The sequence below is a fragment of the Astatotilapia calliptera genome, chromosome 1 (genome assembly GCF_964374335.1).
Source record: "Astatotilapia calliptera chromosome 1, fAstCal68.1, whole genome shotgun sequence".
In the NCBI taxonomy this organism is placed as follows: Eukaryota; Metazoa; Chordata; class Actinopteri; order Cichliformes; family Cichlidae; genus Astatotilapia; species Astatotilapia calliptera.
The window spans coordinates 21,504,371-21,529,111 of NC_137422.1; the positions used below are offsets into that span (position 1 = coordinate 21,504,371).

Here is a 24,741-nt window from a genome sequence, read left to right on the forward strand (position 1 = left end):
TCGTCTTCCTAAGAATATCTCTAATTAAAACCATATTTTAAATTTCAGTTAGAATTTCACCATTTGTACTCTGGCCCAGTGGACATAAACTATCCACACATGACACTTGCAGTTCACATTTTTCTAATAACTTGAGCATCTTTTCTGGAAGTGAAGCCTTGTTTCTCATTACAGCAGGGATTTGGAGGAAAAGCAAGAGTTCAACAAGTTAAAATTCTAGACAAGAGACATGACACATGTGAGTCTGGTCAAGTCAGGTCACATTCCTTTAAAGGAAGATGGGCCCTGAAGTTTAATGTTTGAACAACAACAAGCAGAGAAACAAAAAAAAAAAAATCCCAAAAATCTCTGTTGTAAGATCATTTGCTGTTACAATACATGTACTTCTCTGCATTTGATGCAGGTACTCTGTGTGTTTGCATTTACTGTATATGCCACAGGAAAAAATGCAGCCTTTTCAACAACAGAACACAGAGTACAGTAACCTTTCTCCAACTTATCCTAGTGTCTCTCTGTTATCAGCCAGCCTTGGATTAGCCTACTGTAGGAGCACATGTGATTTAGTGTTGTTTGGATGCAGGACAGAAATTGCAATGCCTCCAAGAGCACCATATGCACTACAATCCCTACAACTTGTAAACTGAAACAAGGAATTTCCAAAAACACAAGAAAAAAAAAGTTCATAAAATAGCAGTTATACTTCTTAGAACTCAGTATCGGAAGTTAGACCTTGTCTCAGTATCGAAGCATAGCCAATGCAAAACCACAGCTTGGATAGACAAACTGATTTCTAAAATGCTTAGAAATCACAGGTGTAGCTAGAGAGAAAAAAAGGGAAAGTCAATTGGAGTTTTTAAGGTAGGCTGTCACCGATTTAGTTTTGTTGCTAGTAAACCTGTCTTGATTTCAATCTTAGACTTTCAGAAGTATAACACCCTTCAACAAAAATAATTGAGGTATGAAGTTAATATAACACTATGTCTTGTGTTTAACACAGCAGATGATCAGAACTGACTAACTGATAATGTTTGCTCCTCAGCCCCCACATCATTAGCTGCTACAGCGCATGCTACCTTACTTAACGGATGCCTTATGTGCTAATTACAAATAGCTAAACAGCTAATGTTAAAGTATGTACTGGACAGGGAAGTTTATGATAACTGGGCTTGACTTCATAAAATTCCTCATAAAGACTGGGGTGTTGGTCTGTAAGATGCTTTGCCAAGTTTGCTGTGCTACTGTTTATGTGTTCAGCTGCTAGTGAGGAGAGAGGCTGATTGTTAGCTACAGGCTTTTGAATTCAATACTGTTACAAATGAGTAAAGGAGTATCTAATCCGATCCGTGACTTTTTAGTATCAATTAGTAACAAAGTATCTTTTTTTTGACAACCATCCGTGGTACATATACTGCTTAAAATGCCTATGGAATTAAGTATTTTCAGAGGTATGGTATTAGTATCACTAACCTGCAAAAAATTACTAAGTAACAAAGTAATGTGTCGTTGGGACAAATGTTAACCAAACCACAGGCTTGTAAAGGGGAAAAAAGGTTAAAAGGTTAAAACTGTATTTGCTGCAATAACTCCACATGCCAACATTTGACAAAGTCATTTATATCATAGTTACTTGATTTATTCATTCCTACTTTTTAGCCTAGATGTGCTGCATATGCTGCATATCCTGTCGACAGAATTTTCAAGGACTGTTCTGAAGAATGAATTTAGGTTTACCACTGACCACTATATTGGGTCAGTGGGATAAGAAAGTTCAACTTTGGGCAAACAGCAGAGACGTAGAGCTGTGGATAGATGAGGAAGACTAACACTTCACCTCAGCGTGACAGACCGACCCTCGTGTCAATCAAGAAAACATCCAATTTTAGTTTTAAGGACCACGAAAATGCATACCAGAGATGACTCAGGCTAGTGTGAGACCATAATGTCGTCTGAATATTTATTGTAATGCTACATCTTCAGGCACTTTCATGCTGGCTTGACTGATTGGGACACTGTAGGCGCCATTTGTGTACGTGTCTTTCATTTACCAATTTAAGGAAATTATTGCTGTGGAAAGTATTAGTACGATGCAATTAAAGCCAAGATTAAATTAATTGTGGAAAATGGGAAGAGAAAAAAAATGCCCCCTGAGGTCACGATAATTATTTCAATCAGTCAGAAACCTAAAAACAATAAAAATGCACACTGAAGCACATACCAGGGCTGGGACACGCAAATATTTTTATTATTTAATAAATTATTTTAAGGAATAAGCAATTGTTACATCTGCCGACAATCATTTCTCATTAACTGACTAATTATTTCAGCACTGAATTATATAGCACTAAAACTTCACTTTGGCCTTTTGCATAAAATGCAGAGCCCCAACCTGAGCGCACTGTGGTGAGCCCTGTGCCTAGCACATGATCAAAGGACACTGATTTGAGGCTACATCTACTGAGGAGATGCTTTGTTTTCCTACCGGGAATTACAGAGGAGACAGCAGGAATGAGTCTGTTGACAGAACATTGTCCGCAGGCTACATGTAATAGACTCACCCTCATGTTCAACACTGAACTTTGTGGTGCTTAGGAATGTGTTTGACCTCTCAGGCATAGTTGTTAAGATACTTCACCTCACCCAACACGCATAAACACATGGAAAGCCAAGTCGAGCATAAACACAAAGACCTATCCGTTTCTATTGCACAGTGTGTTGTATATGTAACTCTCAGGGGATGATAATGTCACTTGAGTTAAAGTATTATATAAGAGATTTTTTATGGGCCTCTAAATAATTTTATTTAACCAAACTAATACTAGGTGGTCAAGTCAGAGATCAGCCAAAAATGAGAGGATTTTTTTTTTTTTTTTTTTTTTAAGAAGAAGAAGAAGAAAAAAGACAAAGTGTGTAAATAAAGTGACGGGTCACCACTCATTGCAAGAACAGGTTTAGTGACCCCTGTGAAACTCTGTTGAAGGGATTCTTCTGAAAGATATTGGTGTTTTGATGCTGCAGTACTCCAAAATCCAAAATTAGGTGCTAATCTGGTCACTTTGGAGGCCATGGCATGTGCTAGAACAGCGGTCCCCAACCCCCGGGCCTCAGACCGGTACCGGTCCGTGAGTCGTTTGGTACCGGGCCGCGAGAGTTGGGGCTCAGGTGTGAAATGTATGGTTTTCAGGGTTTTTATCGTTTTTCAGCGTTATTTTGTTATCGTTTTTATAGTTAACTCGGTTTTCCTGGGTCTTTTCACGTGTGTTATGAATAAATCTTCTTTTTTTCGGTACCGGTACTAGTTTTATTTTGTTGTATTTATCCGCGACACCTTAAAGGCCGGTCCGTGAAAATATTGTCGGGCATAAACTGGTCCGTGGCATACACTGTGGATGGTGGGACTACCCTTCCTTAAGAGACCAGTCGCATCAGCCTAAAAAATGCGTAATTGAAATGAGGTAATCACTCAGTCCGTTTTTTTAATGGCAGCAACCCTTCCTACTTGACTGGTCTTGATTTTGTATTCTATTTGATTGGATTTTGTCGTGTACACAAAACATAATGATTAGTACATGCAGGATTGTGCAAAGGTCTTGAGCCACCCCTGATTTCTTTATATACTGCTAGGAAAATGCAAGTGATCTATTCAAACATCCGAGAGCAAAAATGGAAATAAAAACAAACAAAACTGAAAGTCAATATTTGCCGTGACTTCTTTTAATCTATGACACAGCTTGAATTCTTTTAAGCAAGCTTTTTTTGGCATTTTTCAAAGTAGTCTTCAGGAATAGTTCTCTGGGTGTCTTGAAGGACATCTAAAACTCTTCTTTGGATGTTAGCTGCCGTGTGTTTGGGATAATTACTATGCTAAAAAAATAAAGCAGTTGCTAATCAGACCCTTTCCTCATGGTATCACATGGTGGATCCAAATCTTACATTACTTTACTGCAGTTCTACCTACGCTGCAACTCTGCAAGTCCATCAGTTGTGACAAGATTAGGGCTCAAATTGTGATCATAAATATTTTGTACTTGTAAATCAGACTGCGTAGCTGTGAACTGAGTTTTATAACCTTGTAAATCAAAATATCTCAAAATGTTATGTTTGTGCGTCCACAGATGAGAGTTTCTATCTGTGTAAAAAAGATTTGTGTTCGTGAAAAATATTTACACAAGTTACAATTTTTTTGTTAGGTCTGTTTACAGATACAAAGGAAAAAACTATGTGTAAAACTTTGTGCTCAGGATCCCTCACTTGTGTGCGAGTTTCAACTTGCAAGTACAAATTTTGACCAGATTTTTTTTCCTTTCAGCTGATTGGTCAATGTCCACATGTGCTGCTCTCACCGCTAACTAGAGCAAAGCTCCCCAGCAGCACTGGCTGAAACCATGTTGCAAACCATGACAGAGCCTCCACCATGTTTTATAGATAGCTGCAGACACTCACTGTGTTATCTTTGGCATTTTTATAGATTAAATAAAATACATGGGAAATAAACGATGTGTTGTTACACTTTATTACTAGCAGGGATAGAACTGGTTCTTTGCTAAGCTGCCTGTTATGTGTAGACTGGTTTATGCACTGAGTTAGGTGCCTTTTTTATGCTTGACTGACCTTCATAAGCCTGGAAACCTGTTGCTCAAGAAAACTTTGAAACAAATTACCAGAACGTCTGTGTCATTAGAAGCAAAATAATAACATGTCCTCTCTCTTTTTATGTCTGTCACCTTACATCAAGATCTTTTTAATCACTAGAATCTTGAATTTTTTTCTTGCCATGAACGTCATCTTACTTAGCAACAGATTTATTTATTTTTTGCAGCCAGTAATGACATAATAATTTTTTTAAACATGTGCATAATTAATAACTCATGACTGATATTTCAATTACAGTGAGCAGCCTGTATTCGTAAATGTTCAAAAGAGAAATAAAGGTTGCCTGAGTGGGATCATTATAATCGGTTTTAACAGACTTGATTTCTTTTATGTACCATTTGTACAACAAACAACAACAACAACAACAGAGAGAAACCTTTTCATCATAAACTGGCGCAGGTAGAAGACATGAAGGTTTTTAAGGTGAAATATGCAGGCATAAATTACAACTTTAACCAGCATTTTGCACTTTAACCAGCAAAAGCAAGCTTGGACAAGCTTTTGTGTGTCTTGTTCACAAATAGATAGATCAGATCAAACAGCTTTAAGTCCATGTGGTTGTCTTACAGTGTAGACTTTACAAGTACTATTAATAGAGCCCATAAAACAGGAAAGGAAAGAGTGTGTCGGAAGCAGAAGACTTTTTGAGAGGGAACAACAGAGGAAGAATAAAAAAAACTTAATTTGATACCAATATGGTGTCAACAACTGTGAGCAGCTTATGGCCCTTAACATGCACTGAGATTTAAAGGGTGCTTGCAATTAGACAAGCAAACTCAGTAGTTCAAAAATAATACCAGACGGTCTTAATTTTCGCCAAAGTAATACTCTGACAGTACTGCTGCCCACCAGGACTAGTGCTGGGTAATGCTTTAACATCTTGAATATGACCGGTAACTACTTTAGTTTATGAACGAATAAATATTTAGTTAAACTAAGTATTTCTGGCACTGACCAGCAAGGGCTGCAACTATTAAACATAAAGTTAATTGGTAACACATTTCCCTACCTATTACTGTAGGACCAGGCTTTTTTTTTTTTTTTAAATTTTTTAAATTGGCAATGAATAGGTCTTTTCCCTATTTGGCTTAAATAAGCCATCGTCTGTAAAAGCATGTCTAAAGCCACAAGAAGACCAATTGGATAACTGAATATGTTGATGGGCTAGCTGCGTGCAAGTAAATTACTCTAGAAATATGAAAATAAGCAGCCTTAGACTTATTACAGCTCACCACATTCATTTTGAACAGAATAAGCAAAAAATCAATAATCACATGGCAAGCCACGTTTAGCCTTCTGCATCATCATTGGATTCAGGTTAACCTTTGCATCGCTGTGTCAGTCATATTTACAAAATTCTGCTTAGCTAGCTTCTGTCACCTGACGACTCAGTGAGGACCTTCACAGAAAAAGTTAACGAAAACCAAACATAAATTTGTTTCTACCAACAGTAATGGGGGGGAAAAAAATTTTTTTTTTAAATCAACCTATAAGGAAAAATTGTTACTTCTGTTTATTTGCTAATGACCCAGATAGCAATTATCATTGCTGAAATTTGGTAAAATACATAATTAAAACATTTTTTTTTGATTGCGAAAACTCCTAGGGGGTCCTAAAGTTGCACTACCTTCAAAGTTAGCTAATTTACAGTATAGCATGAGGCTGTGCCCCAATTCTGAAAAGCGAGGTGATGGAAATGTACTAGGTGCACTGACCTCCATCTACAGACCTGGCTCATCCATACCAGATGAGTTCATGGGCTGGTTCCTATCATCATCACTTGCCTGCAAAGATTAGAAACACATTTTTCCGAGCGCAAGTTGTAAACGCTTTTTCTTGGTGCATTCCTCATCTGTGGTTATTTAGTCTGCTGGGGGCCTGTTGTGACCGCAAAATGCTTTTCGTGCTCAGCTTCATCCACTGATGTGCTCCTTAGTGTTTGTAAAAAGCAATTTTCTTTTTCATGGAGTGGAGAAAATCTGCAAATAATAATGGTTTACATACCAGCTCAAAACAGGGCCAAAATGCAAATTGCTGAGTGGGTCTGTTAAACACTATGGTGTATCTTCATTAAAGCTTCAAAGTTGGAATTTCAGTCATTTGGCCCCTGACCAAAGTTTGTCACACACAACATAGTAGGAAAGTTAATTTCTGGAACAACCCCCTCTTTCCTGTCCTTGCTTACCCCTCTGGGTGCTTTTTTTGTTTGTTTCTAATCAAGAAGATTTGAAAGACTTGAACATATGAATCCTATTCAACATGTTATTCAACAGTCCAAACTAAACTTGCAAATACTGTCATATCTTCGAAGTACAAAATGTGATTTTTGCAAAAAAAAAAAAAAAATACGTCACTGAAAAAAAACTTTTTTCAGTGCCTTTAGTGAGAAACATCATCCCTATGCTTTCTTTGCAAACTGGGGATTGCAGTATGTCTTAATTTGAGTCCAGGCTGACACATAATGAAGAAGCATTGGTGGGGATCACTCCGGAAAGATAAAAATTCACACACCCACACAAGCCCAAAAAGAATGCTATGCAGGTCCTCAATGACATCTGGAACCACTAAACTAATAGATTCAGCTAAACGTGTTTCAGTGTTGCTATATTTAAACTAGAGGAATCTTTGACAGGATACTTGAGGGATGATGCAGAGAAAACAGAGCCACCTTGGTTTCTTTTTCTCAGACACACTTAGAGTAAACTAGGGTTTGAACTCAAGAAAAAAAAACAACTCGCCAGTCTAGAGACATTCTCTTCATTTCATTTCTTGAACTACGCCAGTCACCGATGCGGTTTGTCGGCTTTGAGGAGCATTGTGCTTTGCTGCATGACACACGGTTGCTCGTATCTAAATAATGACTCCCAATGAGACATTCCTGTCGGCCACCAGCAGACTCAGTTAGTTACACAGGAAGACGCCGGCATGCCATTCAAACCGCCCACTCACAATATGTCCATTTGTGGCGGAATAACAGCCTCACTTGTCCTCATCTGCCTTATAAATACCGCTGCGTAAACAAAAGTCGGAATAATAGCGTCTCTTTGACCGTGACAGAGATCCTAAAGATTTCAGCTGCAGCCATAATACCTTACAGCCATCGTTTAATCAATGATTTAAAGATAAACAAACCTTTTTTCGTAAATCATCTAAAAGACGGAGACAGAACTGTAATGTTAAACTTTTAAATCTTCAAATATTATATGAAAAGAATAAATTATGAACTCCACTCCACAAACTACTCTATCATAGTGAAAAACTTACCTCCTCTAAACATGACTTTTTGTGGAATGCCAAATGTTTGCATAAACTAAGTTTATCTTGGCGTAGATATCTGACCCACATTATGCAACTTGTATGCGGTGAAGTTACAGAAGGGTCACAATTTAAAGGAAAAAACAAAACAAAAAACAACAGAGTGTCTTAGCAAGGTGTCGAGTGACCAACCCTGACAGCAGTTTTAATGGATCTTGGCACAGAGTATCTCCCTGAAACACTTCTGGATGGCTGAATACCATTCTTCCACGAAATATTCACTTTATTTGTTGTTTTGATGATGGCGATGGGGTGGAGAAAGCTGCCTAACAGATGTGGTCTAAAATCTTCCATAACTGTTCAAGAGGGCTGAGATCTGGTGGCAGCAAAAGGCTGTAGCATGAGTCACAAGATAGGAAAAATACATGCAGATCCACGCCAAAAAGCGAGGCAGGTGACGGGCTGAAATATGTATGAAACACACTGACAAGAGCAGAGCAGTTTTATATATTTATTGCATTTGGTAAGGTGTAACGTTTGGCGTCCACCTGCTCTCCATCAGAGGACAATCAGGAAAAAGTTGGTCTGATGAAGAGCATGTGTGCTCCAAACTTTACACCCTACCAAAATGCAATAAAAAGATAAAACCTGAGTTTTGCATGTGATCACAGAATGAGTCAAATATTGTAAAACCATGCAGCGACCTCTCTGGCCCCACTGATGTGTTCATCCTGGCAATGATCACTTTCATGACAAGATAACATAAAGTATTGATTTACAGTGATCTTTCCCTTATAAGGCAAGGGTCTCGAACCTGTGGCTCAGTGTGACTTTGACTCCAAAAAAAAAAAAATCGCTTGACCTGCAGCTGAACTTCAGTCAAAATTAAGCTGAAACTGGTCAATTTTTGAAAGTTTCACTATTATTTAAAGTTTTGAAGCTATATATTTTATTGATTATCAAAGGAGGCTACTTTTCATTTGACTGATGCCCAGAAACAAAGAAGTCTCAAAGTGGGTGGCATAGCTTTATTCTCAAAGTACCCCAAACAGGCTGGTAGTTAGGATTAACAGTTTTAGTATTTTCAGTACTATACTTTCTATAAAACCTACTTCTTTATTATTATTGTTATTATTTTAAAACACATGGATCAACAATATTATACATGAGCTAAAACTTAATATTGTTTTGCAGAAAAAGAAGAAATCTGGCAAAGCTGTGCAACCGTTTGGTTGTTACATTCAAGTCAAGCATTGAGGAGAGCAGGCGCTGCCTCGGTGAAGTGAGAAAAAAAATGAAACAATGTACAGATGAGCAGGACAGCATCATGTGCAAGTACTGCGTTTGGATGCAAAGTCCTTTTGCTGTTTTCCCTCCCTGCTGGTTGCCTGAACCATTTAGCTTAGTCATTAAAAGCTTATCTGCAGTAGCTAATATAAATGAACAAAACAGATATAACGCAGGCGCTCATGTCCTGTGCAGTAAGATACTGTTAACTGCTAATGTTACCCCAGAGATTGACAGTTTTCCCAGTGCTGAGAAGCAAATATTTGTTCATCCATTTTATTGTCCATATAAGGAAAACAGACCCCCAGTCACAGACCCCTTAGTCACCCTGCAGAAGAAAAAAGGAGGGGAACATGCTAGTATCTATTCCCTTAACATGACTTAACAGGAAGCTGGAGAGAGAATCAGAAATGGAGACCAGATAGCAGGGTGGGCAAAATGTGAAAAGGAGACGAAAGGGGTTACCCAATTAGTGACTGTGAAAAGGGTTTAAACAAACTGGAGTAAACAATTTAGCTGAAACAGGAAATGCCAATATCTGATACACAAGCTCCAAAAGGGCAAGAGAAAATTCCCTGGGGTGTCATCTGTCATCTGACGCTGAAAATACTTCAGATTTCTTTTTTTCCCTGTGACAAATGTTTCTTATGATGCAGCGCTTTCCACAAAACACATTTCCTAACATTGAACCAGGAAGCATGTAGTGTTATTCAACAAGGTCCACCGTTAAACACGAAGTGGGGTCAGCACTGCACGGCACAATCGTCAGTCACAATGACGATGGAAATATTTAGATACCAGTCAATCAGAATTAACTCTATCAAACAAAACAAAGCAAAACAAGTGTACACTAAAGGTGAAATATCACAGTTCTCTTAATGAGACGTGCTGTGGAGGTAGTGGTAAAAGAGGCCAAAGGAAGGGTCAAATTTCTAGATTTTTCCCCCTCGTTACTCATAAAAGCTCAGTTTATCTAAAATACTGCGGTGAAAATGCCTTTTTGTTGCGAGAGGTCGGAGGAGAATCGCCAGACTGCTTTTATGCTGACAGCATGGCAACAGTAACTCAAACACTTGCTACAACCAAAGTATGCAGAAGAGAATCTCTGAATGTACAACACATCAAACCACAATGAACCAGACGGCTTGTAGTAGTGGAAGAACAGGGAACTGAGGCTACGATTTCAAAGGGCTCAACAGAAAAGGACAATTAAAAAAAAAAAAAAAGGGGAAAATCTTGTCTGGTTTGGTGGGTCGATATTTCTGCTGTGACATTAAGACGGTAGGGTTAGCATTTGGTGTAAACAACATGAAAACATGAATCCATCCTGCCTTGTATCAATGATGATAGAATTTCTGAGCCATGTTTTCACCCCCTTGTTGCATCTATGCTACAAAGAATTAAGGCTAAATAGCAGGTGAGTGTAAATTGGCACTAAATAATCACAACTTTTAGAAACCTTGAGCCCATTTTGAGTCGTTGTGAGTGCAGAAGTGTCATGTATCATGACTTGCCATTTCCACCCCCTGAGGAAAAGCTGTTCCCTCCCAGTCCTTTTTGGGAAATCGCTGAATTATCTTTCCACATCCCTCTCCTGAACCTGCAGGTAAAAGCAAAGACAAAGACTGGTCAGTCATTACAGAACACTTTTAGCGCATTAACATAGATTAAACAGGCGCCTGTCAGTGCGCCCCAGGGCAGCTGTGGCTACAATGTAGCTTGCCATCACCAGTGTGTGAATGGGTGAATGACTGAATGTAGTGTAAAGCACTTTGGGGTCCTTAGAGACTAGAAAAGCGCTATACAAATGCAGGCCATTTACCATTTACCATGAATGAACAGAAAAAAGTCATTAATGTATACGTATTTATGTATACAAGTCAACCAATTCAGCAACATGTTGATATGTAATATAACAATACCTCAATTTAAAGATTTCTCTTTATCAACAAATAACAAATGAAAGTCAGCATGAAAGGATGTAACGTGTAAAAAGGCCATTACTTGGTTTCTCCTTTATCTGGAAAAAACCCCCAAATCATCTGATGATTTCTAAGGAAAGTCACAACAGCCAGGAAGTGAGAAAGTGCTGAGCATTAATGACAAGAATTATTTTTACCTGTAAAAGGGAACTGAAAAAAAAAATCGTACTGAAAAAAAAATAGAAAATACATTTGTTAAAAGAAATTTAACATATTATGCGTGAAAGTCAAATAGGTTGAAAGGATGAGGATAAATGTATCAGAGAACTGGGGAGCAATTCATGCCAAACAAAACCGAGTTTGATCAAATCAACCCCTTCAGGAGCTGGAACTGTTGTCTGTTTTTCAGTATTTCCTCTTTTTTTTTTTTTTTTTTAGACAAGTCAGCAAATGTGGCTAAAATCACAACAGTACCAGTAAATTCTTTAAGTTTATTTCTGGATAACAGTTAATAATAATTAAAAAAAATACAACAAAAAAAAAAAAACTACCTTATTAAATAAACATATTTAACCCCATGGAGAAAAATCTCCTCGGTTCCTTCAATTTATCTGCTTTAACTGAAGATACGCTTCAAATAAATTGAGTCGTGTGAGACGGTGTGCTAAAAGAATCGAATCATGGTTGATGAATACCACCTATCTTTTTGTGAATGATCTTCCAGCATCGCTGCAGTATTATCACCAAAACCAATTCAATAACTCTGAAATGCATTCTTGCAAAGTTGGTGAAAAACTCGTTGTGGATAGAATAATGAAAAAAGTCCTGATGAGACTGAGTAAGGCAAGATGTTTAAGGAGGAATGCGTGTGTGAGAGAGACATGAAAATTACAACATTAACACAAAGCAGGCCTGTTTCAGTGATAGCGTATGGACAAGCAAATACTAAGACAACACTGAGCTTATGGTGTGTGTGAGAATACTTTAAGTTATTTATCAGTAAACTTCTACACGCTTTTATAGAGACTAAAAGCATTACAAACGAACTTTGTAAGCTTTTTAATTTCATCTTTTAACATCTTATTTTTGCCGTTTTGAGTTAATAAATGCTGGGTTAGCTCACTCGAATTCCCAGTTACGATCAGTAAATTACCACCCTAGGTGGTAATTTTGTCACTGAAGATGTCCAGTGAGGACAGTCTCCACTTAAATTCATATTATAAAAACCCACTGCTCCAAGCTAAAGTCCATAATTAATCTTAAATGCATATTACTGTGAAGTGAATACATGAAATTACTGAATGATCTGAAACATGTTGCCTCTGAAATAAACCCTGCCATTCACTTTTGTTATTTCCCTAAAGAAATTGTTGATGTTGGCAGGAAAGCATATATACATATGCAGTACAATGTAATGTACAATTCAATGTCATCCACACTTAGAGTACATAGTGGTGACAGAGAGCTGGATACCGATCTATAGCAGTTGTAGTGAACTTCCCATTAGTGAGGTTGACCATCTAGAGCTTTACCGCTGAAATAACTCCCTCACCGATTTCCCCCAGGACCCCATATGGCCGGGTCTTGCAAAACCCCAAAACCAAAATTAGATGCAATAATTCACTTATGCAAAAACAATATGTATTTAGGACTTGATATATGACTGCAGCATTCTTGTTTAGCAATGTTGAAGGCTAATAAAAAAAAAAGCAGCTTTTATCTAATTAGGGAAAAATTCCCCCCACTTAACATGCCAAAAACTGTTTCACAACATGCACTTTGTCACAATGTATTGCCTGACCCCATGACTTCATCTTCACGTTATTTTAAACTCTTAGTCACTCTCTGACAGTTAGGACACCCTTTCTATTCATCGGCCAAGAGAAAATTGCCTTTTATCAGGAGAGTACGAAAGAAACAGACAGAAATTGAATACATGTGTCTCGTTTTTTGGAATCCTTTTAACTAAACTGTATAAATAGCCCTACAGAGGTTTTTTTGTTTATGCAATCAATAAAAAATGTTGTTTTTGCTGTCACATATGGCGCTGAACATTTTTTGTAGAATCTCGATAATTAAAACACACTTTGAAAATATTTTTGAATTTACTACATGGAAAAATTTAAAAACAAAAAAAATTCCACATGCCACAATCAAAAGCATGATGTAAGTATTGGCTAGCACTAAAATCATATAAAACAGTTACAATGGTTAGGGAAATCAAAACCAAACCATGTGCCTTTTAAACATAATTTATAACCTGCAACTTTAATTTCAGACAGTAAAAAAGAAAAAAAAAAACCCTCAAGAAGCCACACAAGGACATTTCTGGATGGATTTGAGGATATTCCATCTTCGGATGTGTGAGGACACTGCACAGCATCGTATGGTAAATACAATCTGTCAGTGCTGTTAGGAAGAGCACCAAACCATAAGCAGCACCTGTCAAGCTCAGCATAGGAATAAACAGGGAGGTTCTTCGAAAGTCTGCGTTTGTATGTGTACCTGTGCTGCAGCTAGGCTAGCAGCTCACGACAGCCTATCAAATATGGGTGTAACACTATGCATACTCCTCGTGAAATGCACTCACGCCCTTTCAGAGACAATTACTGTCAGAGATCTATTTATGTCTCCATACTTGCTCTCCTGGGACAAGCTCCACTTGGAACGTTTCGACGCACCAGCTGCTGTCCGTCAGCGATAGCATGCTAGCCTTGATTCCTGCCAGTTTTATGGCATGCCGAGTGTCAACTGACCTTGTTGCACGACCAGAATCTGTAACTGTCCTGCATACTCGGCACAGATTAACCAATCGGCCACCATTTGGAGTTCAAAAGTCAGATATCAGAGACTGTAAGTGAGAGATGGGCAAAGCTTCTGGAGATGAGAAATTATGTCTGTGAGCTCAGTGTGCACTTTTCTGATGAGTTTATGGTCTTTATCCTTATTTTATGTCTTTCTGAATACAATGTGATGTTCGTTTTTTTTTAATTGTTTTATTTATTTATTTATTTTAATAATGTTGGTCCCATCAGAGTCAGTTTGCATCACTATACAAATACATTTTGATGTGCAACAATTTCCATTTCTTTTCAAGGTTTTCCAGCCCCCCCCCAAAAAAACCCAAAAAAACCCCCCAAAAAATGCTGTGACTCAGCAAGCTATTCAACAGACTGCTTATGAAGCCCCTGTGTCACAGTTTGGCAATAGGTCATATGCCAAGGGAAGCAGAATTGCTTGAACAAACAGGGAAAAAAAACCCCACTGCAATACATTATCGGAATGACATGAGATCCTACAGCTGCAGCATTCATGCACCAAGCGCCTCAAGCCTGCTGTCAGCAACGCCATGAAATGTAGACCGCTGCAAAGGACAGCAACTAATTTATCATGCTGAAGCACTTTGGCCTTAATGGGACTGATGGCCTGGATTCGGAATTGTATGCAGAGTATTGCGCAAAGGTTTTAGGCACTTGAGATGTTTAGATTAATTCAGAAACATGCAGGGAGAGTCAAAAATTATCTTCAGCCACAACAAGTTGAAGGAGACCTGCAACACAGACGGTATGGGGTGGGGGCTGTGGGGGGTAAGCCTTAATCTAACATCACACAAGCTATGTACAAAAGGAGGCAGAAGACAGTGAGACTGCCTAAGTCAATGGTGCTGTTTGAGTTGACTGGAACCACTTAGGGAATGGATTTAACCTCACACTCAGGTAACGTCCTGCTATCTATCTACCAGCTGCTGTTGCATGAGAGCGAGAGAGAGACAGCCACAGACATGTTTATTTCCTACTTAATGCATTAAGAGAAAGTAAAACGTGCTCTGCGAGCTGAAGAGCCTCATTCACATACAGCGATCAACAACTTAGTCTGCGTCTCATGTGCTCTGCAACACGCTCTCCCCTCATACGCGCTCAGATTAATACCAGAATACGACAGAGCAGTGCAGGAAATAGCTAGCCCCTGCATGAACTCATTTACATTAAGCATTCATTTTTTAAAAATCAATCAAACAGACAGAAACTCCCTCGGTCTGCTTTTTCTCATTTTGAAATGCTGAATGTATCAAATTCCCACATGCATTCATTCAAAAAGACTGCAAAGGTGTGAAATACAAACTATTGCCTTGACTGGCAAGTTGTACAGGCTATCACTCTGGTCATCATTGGCCCTGAAGTTCATTGGCAAAAACCCTAGGACCCACCTGCGAAGTTCTTTAAAAACACTGTGCATGCGTAGCAAGGAAAGCTGTGTACCACTGATACCAAGTCAGAGAGTTAAGTGACAAAAATAATTTGCGTCATTAACTTAGAAAGCATTGATGTTTTCCATTTACAGGCTAAAAACAAAGAGAAGCCTGATGTTGTTTACACGGAAAAGCATGTGCAGATATATCATGGCTTGTGCTGGTAGAACACCAGTCTGCCTGACTGTTACATCTTCAGGTTTTTACAGCTCCTCTAATTGAAATCACATGCTTCGAGTCCTCCAGGTTCTAATTTTCAACCGCAGATGAAAATAAATGACAGAATTCCTCGCATTCCACGAGGCTGCACTCTCGTATTAAAACAAGCCGTGCTTTCAAATATGGCCCCCCTGATAACTATAAAGAACCCCATTGGAGAGGATAATAGAACCCAGGCCTGAATGCGAACATGCTAATTTGAACATCCGCTGGCACGACACGAGGGGAAGATACAGTCCAAAATCAACGCATGTTTATTTATTTATTTTACAGTTTTTGGCATGTACTAAATATGCCCAAGCCTTTCCAGCTCAATAAAGCACAACCTCCGTGTGGTATGGCCCAACAAGAGGGCTGGAAAACAAACAAACAGAAAAAACAAAACGTGAAATAAACGATACATACAAATAATAATTTTTAAATGTCTTTGGGGACTAACTTACTAGGAACATTAAATATTGGTGAAACAGCCTTTACTAAGTGTTTAATAAGGAGATATGTACATTCCAGAAAAAACATTAAAAGCATAGATCTCGTAAACTGACACTTCGACGCCAGCAAACTCTTATCAACGGTTTGTGGCACACGGTAACAGCTTATAAAAAAACAAAAATATTCCAAGTGTCCAGGAGAAAGGGGGAAAAAAACGTGGCTGTTCCTGTTTGTTGTCTTCCTAAAATCCTTTATGTTTAGCTTTAAACTGACTCCTTTCTTTGTAGTTTGTAGCTAATTTGAAAAAGCCCAGTGATTTGTTTGACAAGCGTAAAAAAAGGATCATCATTTGGTCAAATCTAATCGGCCACTTAAGCAATCCTTACGCCTTGATTATAGTCCACTTTGGACACAAATGGCTGGAGACTCAATGGCTGAGTAGTCATTCCTTTTACACTTCTTTGAAGTCTCCTTCAAGTCCACCGCCTGGGGGCGCATGCTCAGTTGGTGCATTGGAATATATATTCTCCCCGGACGAGTCCACGCAGTCACACAACAGGCTAGCACATCTGAACCAGGCAATTTTTTTGCCCCGAGGACCAAAGTGGATACTAGCAGACACGGAAAGTATAATCTCGCCTTTAAACTAAACTCTAGATTTGCTAGAGTCAGTGCGGTCAGTGGTCACTGACACAATTGCAACAGGTATTTTGTTTGTAAATGCAGAAACTCGAGAAATCTGTGGAAATATTTAGAAAACAGTCATCACACTCAGATGGCGAAATGATCACTTTTCGACTGCCTAGTTTGAAGCGCCCCTGTCAATGACCCGGAGTGTTATGTAAGCAGCCTGAAGCTCATGCACGATAATATTTGATGTAAAATATGATCATTGTTTAAAACGTTGCTTAAAACTGACTATAAATGTAAATAGTTGCAATGCAAATCACAAAGGGCAAAAGATTCAAGTCGCTATCTCAGAGGAGATGTAAGAGGTGGCACGGAAGTGCTGTAACACCGTGGCAATCCCCATCGCTTTGTGGGCAGCTCAAGAAATACAATATTTTGGATTTGATATTGGATCTGACTCTACATTGGGTATTGATTAAATCTATGGGCGATTTTACTGAACAGAAAACTGTGACAGGACGAATGAAAAAATGCTTTAACTGTTCTATTATTAACTTGAATACATTTCTCACAGTTCACTAAATTATTTTTATAGGGATTATTAAATTCTATAGCCATTCTGCAGAGTTTCATGCAGTCTTTCTCCACACACACACACACACACAGAAATATGTGACTTAGATCGAATGAACCTAATAATTTATTACTCAGTTGCGTGATTTAGCACAGTCCCAACAACAAGTGAAAAAAAAAAGTTGTTAGTCTTTCTTGATTAGAGCAGATGTTTCTCCTCTTAAAAAGAAAAAAAAAAACTCAATTTATCTTTCTGATTTATTTTCCTGCTGTTACTGTTGATAAAATACAGCCAGATGCTCATTTTACCATGTATGGAAAAGGCCACCAGTGGACTCTGCCAGTTTACGTAACATGCACGTCACCGTCTAACCTCATTTTGGCCCAGGCACTTACACAGGTGGACCATTCTGGAACGGGTTCACAGGTATGGCTAATTCACTTTCTGTCACTTTACTATCACTACCCGAATATAAGGAGAAATTCCATGCATAAACCTAAAAACGTGATTTACTTTAAGCTATTACAGTGAATATATAATCATCGTTTAAGCACAAACATTCTGCTGGATCTGCTCCATCCATAAGAGTTTAGGTTGACAATATAGTCTCCAGATGTGAGGAAATATGGCTATGGTAGCAATCTTCTTTATTCAAACAGTCACAGTGTGGGGAGCAGCTCCCATTGTCTGAATAGCAACACAGTCGACGATGCTCAGTCACAGTTAACCTGAAGATAAACTTGTTTTAAAATCCTCAGCTACTATAGAGGTCTCCTGTATGAAAACATTTGCATGCAAATTCTGTAAAAGGCCAAATCTTTCCTGTAACATCATCATCGTAGTACACGGAGGCCCAGATTGACCTCAAAGTTGACCACGATCAGGAAACTAACTTGTTCTGGATGTCCTGTGTTCAAGATAGGCAAAGAAGTGAGCTTTGGTTTTATTTGCATGGTGAAAGGGTACCACAGATTAGACAACTGTTGATGTCATAATTAGCCGAGATCAACAGCTAACTCAGGAAGCTTAGTACAAACATGCAAAAAGATAAATTCCCTTTAGGTCATGCCCAGGTCAAAAGCCAGGAGAGGAGCTTTAGACAATTACAGTCAGTGCAAAAGAAAGTTTTCACAAGAATCTGTGAATTCCTGTGAAAAACTAACCTAGCGGCCAAGTGCTGCTAATCAAATGCACTTAATTGACTGGTCATTAGCAAGTGTGACTATAAAAGCAGAAGTTTTGGCAGTTTGCAGGTGTGGAGTATTCAGTTGTGTGTTAACACAATACCACAATCTTCCCAGGAGTCCCAGTAAATTCATCCCAAGGTCAGACCGTGCAGTGCTAACCCAAGAGCTACAGCCTCCACAGACGTCAGTTAGCATGTTAAATGACAGTTCATGACAGTACAATTAGAAACAGACCGAATAATTACGGAGATTAGAGAGACCTTCTCTCTAAAAAAGAACAACACAGCTTACGTTTGCAAAGTTGCACCTGAACAAACCGCAAGACTTTTGGAACAATGTCCTGGACTGACGAGACCAAAGTAGATATGCCCGGCCATAATGCACGGCACCATGTCTGGTTTAAACCACACATGTCAGCACACACAGTTCGTACCAACTGTCAAGCACAGTGATGGAGGCATGATGATTTGGGCTCGTTTCCAACCACAAACACCTCTGTATACCAAAGTACTCTAGATTCACGTGAGAGCATCTGTGTGACAGTTAAAGCATGGCCCAAACTAGGTCATGTAGCAGGACAATGATCCCAAACACAGCATCAAAGAATGGCTGAAAATAAAAGGATCAAGGTGTTTCAATGATCCAGTCAAAAAACCAGACCTCAACCTTGCTGAAATGCTGTGTTAGCACCTTAAGAGAGTTAGGCATAGGCCACTTCAGTGAGAGAGAGCTTGATAAAGTAATACAGAAAATCTTCTAAAGGTGATTCAAGATGGTGAATCACGTGGAGCACTTGAGTTTCTTACAGGACCTGCATAGACCCTTTGAAAGCTTTTCACATGACAGCAACTTCCTCAAATGTGGATTACAGTTTTGTCCGCCTCCTCTCTGCTCACAGCTTGAAAGCTTTGTTTTCCATCTCAAAGAATAATTTAAACCAGTTTCGATATTCCACAGACAAGTGGTCCCCAGTGGGTTTCTACAAACTACATAAACATTTAAATATACTAATCAGTCAAATTCTCACCAGTTCCACTTTCACTCAGCTCATGAAAACTAAAAGCTGTGCTGCTCTCTTATATTAATGTCTTACTCATGATTCGGGCGGTGCATGTGGAGGCAGTTCCATCCAAAGAATTACTCCCTTTTCTAGCTTTCATCAAACAATTAGGTGCAATTTCTTTTACAGCCTTCGGTTACATGTGTTGATATAATTCTTGAGACTAGTTTGTTTATAACAATGGCAATACATACACACTGAGTTTATTTGGGATCAATACTGTACCCATTCCAATGTTTTACAGTATTTTGTGTGGATCGAGCTGTATCCTACCAACCCATTTCATCTGTCTCAATATATTTATCCTTAAAATGTCACAGTGAAAATGGTTCCTGCCATGAACTTTACTGTAATTTGCATAACCACAAAAATCACAATGCTCTAATTGTTTAACACCTTTCAACACACTGTGACTGGGGCAACAGGAGCCAGTGGAGTTTCCCTACATATCAGTTTTAAACTTCAACGGAGAGGAAGGAACTCCCCCATTGTGGTCAGGGTTCTTTCCACCACAAAGTTTAATTCCAAACGAGGCGCTGCCAAATGTGGAGCCCAAAAGAAAACAATCAATGGAGGCAGCGAATCCAAGAGTAAAAGCAGAAGTGAGTCAATTCCACATCTGCCATCTTACTCAGTGCAAGAGCCATAAACTCAAAACTTTGTTAACAGACAGTCTCTCTTGGTGATGAAAAATGCAAGGACTGGTAATCAGGGTGTAGGAGAGCCTAATTTTTCTGCTTACATAGGGACCTAAAAGGATTTCAGGATTACAGGAGCAGTGTCACAAATGTTAAAGTTGAAACAAATATTTATTTTTATCAAGTAACTAATTATACACTGGAACAGCAGATATTAAAAAAGATGGATATTAAAGGTGTAACCTGTAATTAACTTTTCTAAATAAAATAAAATAAAAATAAACACTTGAATCGCTATAAATCTTCTCAACGACTGGCTGTTTTGTGTTCCCCTCATTAAGATAGATGACAAAAATAAAGAACTGTGAAGTGCGGATTAATGTTGAGACGATTTATATTCTCCTGTCCTTGGTAACCATTATTATCTTGTCACTAAACTAGAAGAAAAATGGAGAAAGTCACTGCAAGCCCATTTTGAAATTTATTATTCACAAACCTCAAACTTTCAGCAAATTTTGATAAAAAAACAACAACAACAAAACAAACAAAAACAAAAACAAAGGAAAAAAAAAAAGAGTTTTCCAGAAACACAGAGCCAGCCACCATTTTCAATGTGTTTGTTACCACTAACAACAAAACAGACCACATAACTTACAAAGAAAAACGACACATGGCAGCACTTTATAATCCACATACATCATGAAATTAGCATCCCTGAACATCAGTGGAGCTTACTAATCTAACATCACCTACACAGGAATAAATGCCTTCCAGATAAAGCTATGTCAATATTGCAACAAAGTTTGTAATAAAGGCCTAGTGTGTCTTCGTCCCAAACTGTTATGCACCCATAGCTCAGTTCAGTCCTTCCTGTGCACATTCACTGTCATAAATGAATTCTCAGTACTGTGCAAAAGCTTTAAGGCATCCTTCATTTCTTTATATTCTGCAAAGAAAATAAGAAAAAGGCGCAGTAATCATAACAGTTCATATTTAGTATCACCACCTTTATACTCCAGATCTGGCCCTTTAGTTGACCCATCTAATGTTCCTCACACACAAATCATCACAGTGGAAGCCATTCATAACAAAGGGAAAAGGGGAAAAAGGCTGGGGTATGTAATTACACAAGAACTGGGCTGAAAATCAGATTAGAGCAGACACATTTGAAATTCTTAGTCCAAATTTGCATTTGTCACGCTATAAGATCATCAAGTTGCACAGAGAAGGTCAGGAGAGAGGTACAACAGTGAGCCTCTACAGCCTTCTGTAAAACACAGTGGAGGCTCTGTCATCTGAATTTCAGCCATTGATCTGGGGGGGGGGAGGGGGTCCTGTCAAAATTGATTGAATTATGAATACAGAAAAATGCCATGAAGATCTCGAACCAGCATACTATTCCATCTGGAAGCATCTGATTGGCAGGGGCTTATTTTGTAGCATGAAAATAATCCCAAACAACAGCGCCACTGCATTAAAAGCATACATGAATAACGGACAGTGGAATAGCATCAGTCTCCCCAGAGCCCAGACCTATGTAATGTAATGTAATATGTAATGTAATGTAATGTGTGCGTGTTAGTCCCCGTAGGGAAATAGTTCCTCTGCATTTGACCCATTCACCCAGTGAAGCAGTGGGCAGCCACCAATGCAGCGCCCGGGGAGCAGCGTGTAGGGACGGTACCTTGCTCAGGGGTACCTCAGGGTAGCCGTTCAGTGGAGTCGAACCACCGACCTTCCGATCATGGGGCCACCACTCTACCTACTGAGCTATCCCTGCCTGTGACCTCAACCCATTTCCATGTATGATTATGCAAAAAGAAACAAAGGATAGCTCAAGACATAGCACAGTAATATAAATGTAAAAGCATTGTTTTTTTGTGATAATATGCACTTAATGATAAAATGAACAGCCCATGTCAATCAGCCCCACTGAACAAACTGCCTGCGTCATTTTTTCCAAACCTAATTTGTTTTATTATCAAATTCCTGGTAAGAAAGTTTTTGTTCCAAATAGAAAAAGCTCCAGGAAAAGTTCTATATTTCATGCAGTCTCTAACAAGCTCCTTAACTACGCAGGCATAAACAGAAGACAAGAAGGAACCACAAAGCTACAGATGTATGACTGCATGTCAAATAGTGCTCGAACTTGAAAAAGGATGTGATTCTGTAGATGAAACTACAACCCTACGTGGTGCCGATCAACACAAGCAAAACAAGAAATGGTCTAATGGCAAAGTTAAGCGAAAGTTTAGGAAGACAGCCATTAAGATAAACCTGAGAAGCAGCAATATATGCTGTTTATAAAGCATTTCCAACCTGATCGAATAACTGAGCAAAAAAGGGGACAAAAGATTGAAACTCTTAACAGTAAAAGTGACATCCTTTTTAAAGAAAGGCCAATGTGCTTCCCTTGAAAGTGGGTTCAAAAGGCAGCACAAACACACTTGTTAAAGGTTGCAACAAAAAGTCAATTCATGGAAGTTTTGGACAGAAAAAAAACTGGCATGGAATTATTGCTGGTTGACCTATTAAAAAAAACTTCCATCTAACTATTTTTCCAAAATTTCCATGATACTGATATGAAGACAACTTACTGTGTTTTTCCAAATATACTTAAGTTTATAGTTACAATTTAGATCAAATTTTCTAGTTGGCAGTAGGGCTGCCACGATTTGTCGACTAGTCACGATTACGTCGACTATCAAAATCGTCGACGACTGATTTAATAGTCGACGCGTCGTTTGAAGCTTTGTAAGATCACAAAAGACGCAGGAATAAGTGGCAGGATTTAAGAGTGTAATAACGGACTGAAACAGAAGATGGCAGCATTGCATGTACAAGGATGTCAGCTACTGTTAAACCCCGAAGAAGAAGAAGAAGAAGAAGAAGCAGCTGTGTCCCAGAATTCATAGCGCGGCCCAGCGCAGTTTCCAACAATGGCGGGTCACAAAATAAACGTTTAACATATTTTCAGGCGAGAATGTAGCTGTGTAAACCTCAAATATCTGCTCAGTTTATCAGGACACCACATATTTTCAAAAGCGCTCCGACGTTTTCGGAGACATCTGTTACCCACTAGCTCGTTAGCGAGCCGGGGGGCTAGGCTCACTAGCGCCGTGAGAACACCGGACTCCCCGCAAATCGTTTTCAAACCCACCGCCGTCTTTCACTCCTCAGGTTAAATATATATGAGTCACATAGATAACTTAAAATGTTATTGTTTGGCTTTTTTTTTTTTTGTATTTTATTTGTTCCTGAGTAAATCAGTTTGTCTGAGATTAAAGTTTTTACACAGCTGAATAAATGTCAAGCAGACAACTGATTATCAGAAGTGTGAGATGCTCCAGAATATACTCCAGTGTCCTGTTATATTTTAGATAGCAAGGAGTTTATTAAACTTCACCGAAACAATCTGCAAATTTCATTAAAATTTAATAAACTATCATCTTGTCTTTATTTTTAGTTAGCACAGACCTTAAACACTTAAAGCTGTAAGCTAATGATAGTTATATAAGAGCAGATGCTGCTGGTGCAATAAGCTGTAGTTTTACGTCCAATGGATGATGATCTGATTAGTCGACTAATCGCAAAAATAATCGGTGACTAGTCGACTATCAAAATAATCGTTTGTGGCAGCCCTAGTTGGCAGCTTCGCATTTCTTGCATAACTGGAAGTTATGTTTGTTAGAAATAAACCAAACCCCAATACTCTCCCATTTGCCAGGTTACAGCTTCTATATTGCACTATTATTAAAGCTGGGAACAGCCATTTATCCTTGATAGAGATCTCTGAGATACACATTTGACGTCTACATCTAACCACATTTTACTCTTACAACTAGCTGAGCATCATTCCCATTTGGGATATTACGGGAATCTCATCAACCCAGCAACCGGCTGAATCCATGCCATCACTGATTGCCTAATCAGACATGTAGGTAAACCTAATAGAACAGAACATAAGAAACTTTTGCAACACACCCACTGATGACATTACAATACAAAACCCAACGTGGCTCAAATAGTTGGCAGTTCGTCTTGTAACCGGAAGGTTACAAGATATGGCAGCCTCGCTTCCCTCCACCAGTGTGTGAATGTGAGAGTGAATGAATTGTGGAATTGTACAGTGCTTTGAGGGCCCCGAAAAGCACTATATAAATGCAATCTATTATTATTATAATTCTTGTAAAACCACTTAAAATTAAAAGAGAAAACCTTTGCTTCTGTTTTGCCAGGAATGCTCTTATCTAGTCTGTATCTTGAAACCAGCCTTAATGTGTTTCTGCTGACCGCGATCCCACCGTAATCAGAGAAACAGCTTCTGTGTGCAGTAATGTTGTGGTCATCATTAAAAGAGAAAATCCAAGAGGGGAAATACTGCGGAACCCAAAGCTTTTCCAACTTATAAACTACTCCCTAACTATGCTCAGAGTTGTCACTCTTAGGCTGAACTAACAAGTGGATGGACTCTGGCACAGAGCTTTCCAGGCAGTAGCAGAAGGTTTCCAGTGTGTGGCCTCAGAATTAAAATTTTGCATTTTGCAGATGACGTGGTACTTGTGGCTTCACTGAGCAGTGACCTCCAGCTTGAGGAGAGGAGGTTTGCAGCCGAGTGCCAAGCAGCAGGGATGAGAA

At 38.8% G+C, this 24,741-nt stretch overlaps 1 protein-coding gene across 4 annotated transcripts in view; it reads right to left on the minus strand.

Annotated features, from left to right (window-relative positions):
- The window catches only part of sbf2 (SET binding factor 2), a 106,586-nt gene that overhangs the window by 78,251 nt on the left and 3,594 nt on the right, over positions 1 to 24,741 (minus strand). For 2 of the 4 annotated variants that reach the window (XM_080298352.1, XM_026167761.2), the window contains exon 2: positions 10,707 to 10,792. The exons of the other annotated variants lie outside the window; for them this stretch is intronic. In XM_080298352.1, coding sequence (XP_080154478.1) covers positions 10,707 to 10,792 — 86 coding nt within the window. The remainder of the gene's footprint in view (positions 1 to 10,706; positions 10,793 to 24,741) is intronic. 4 annotated transcript variants of the gene reach the window in all.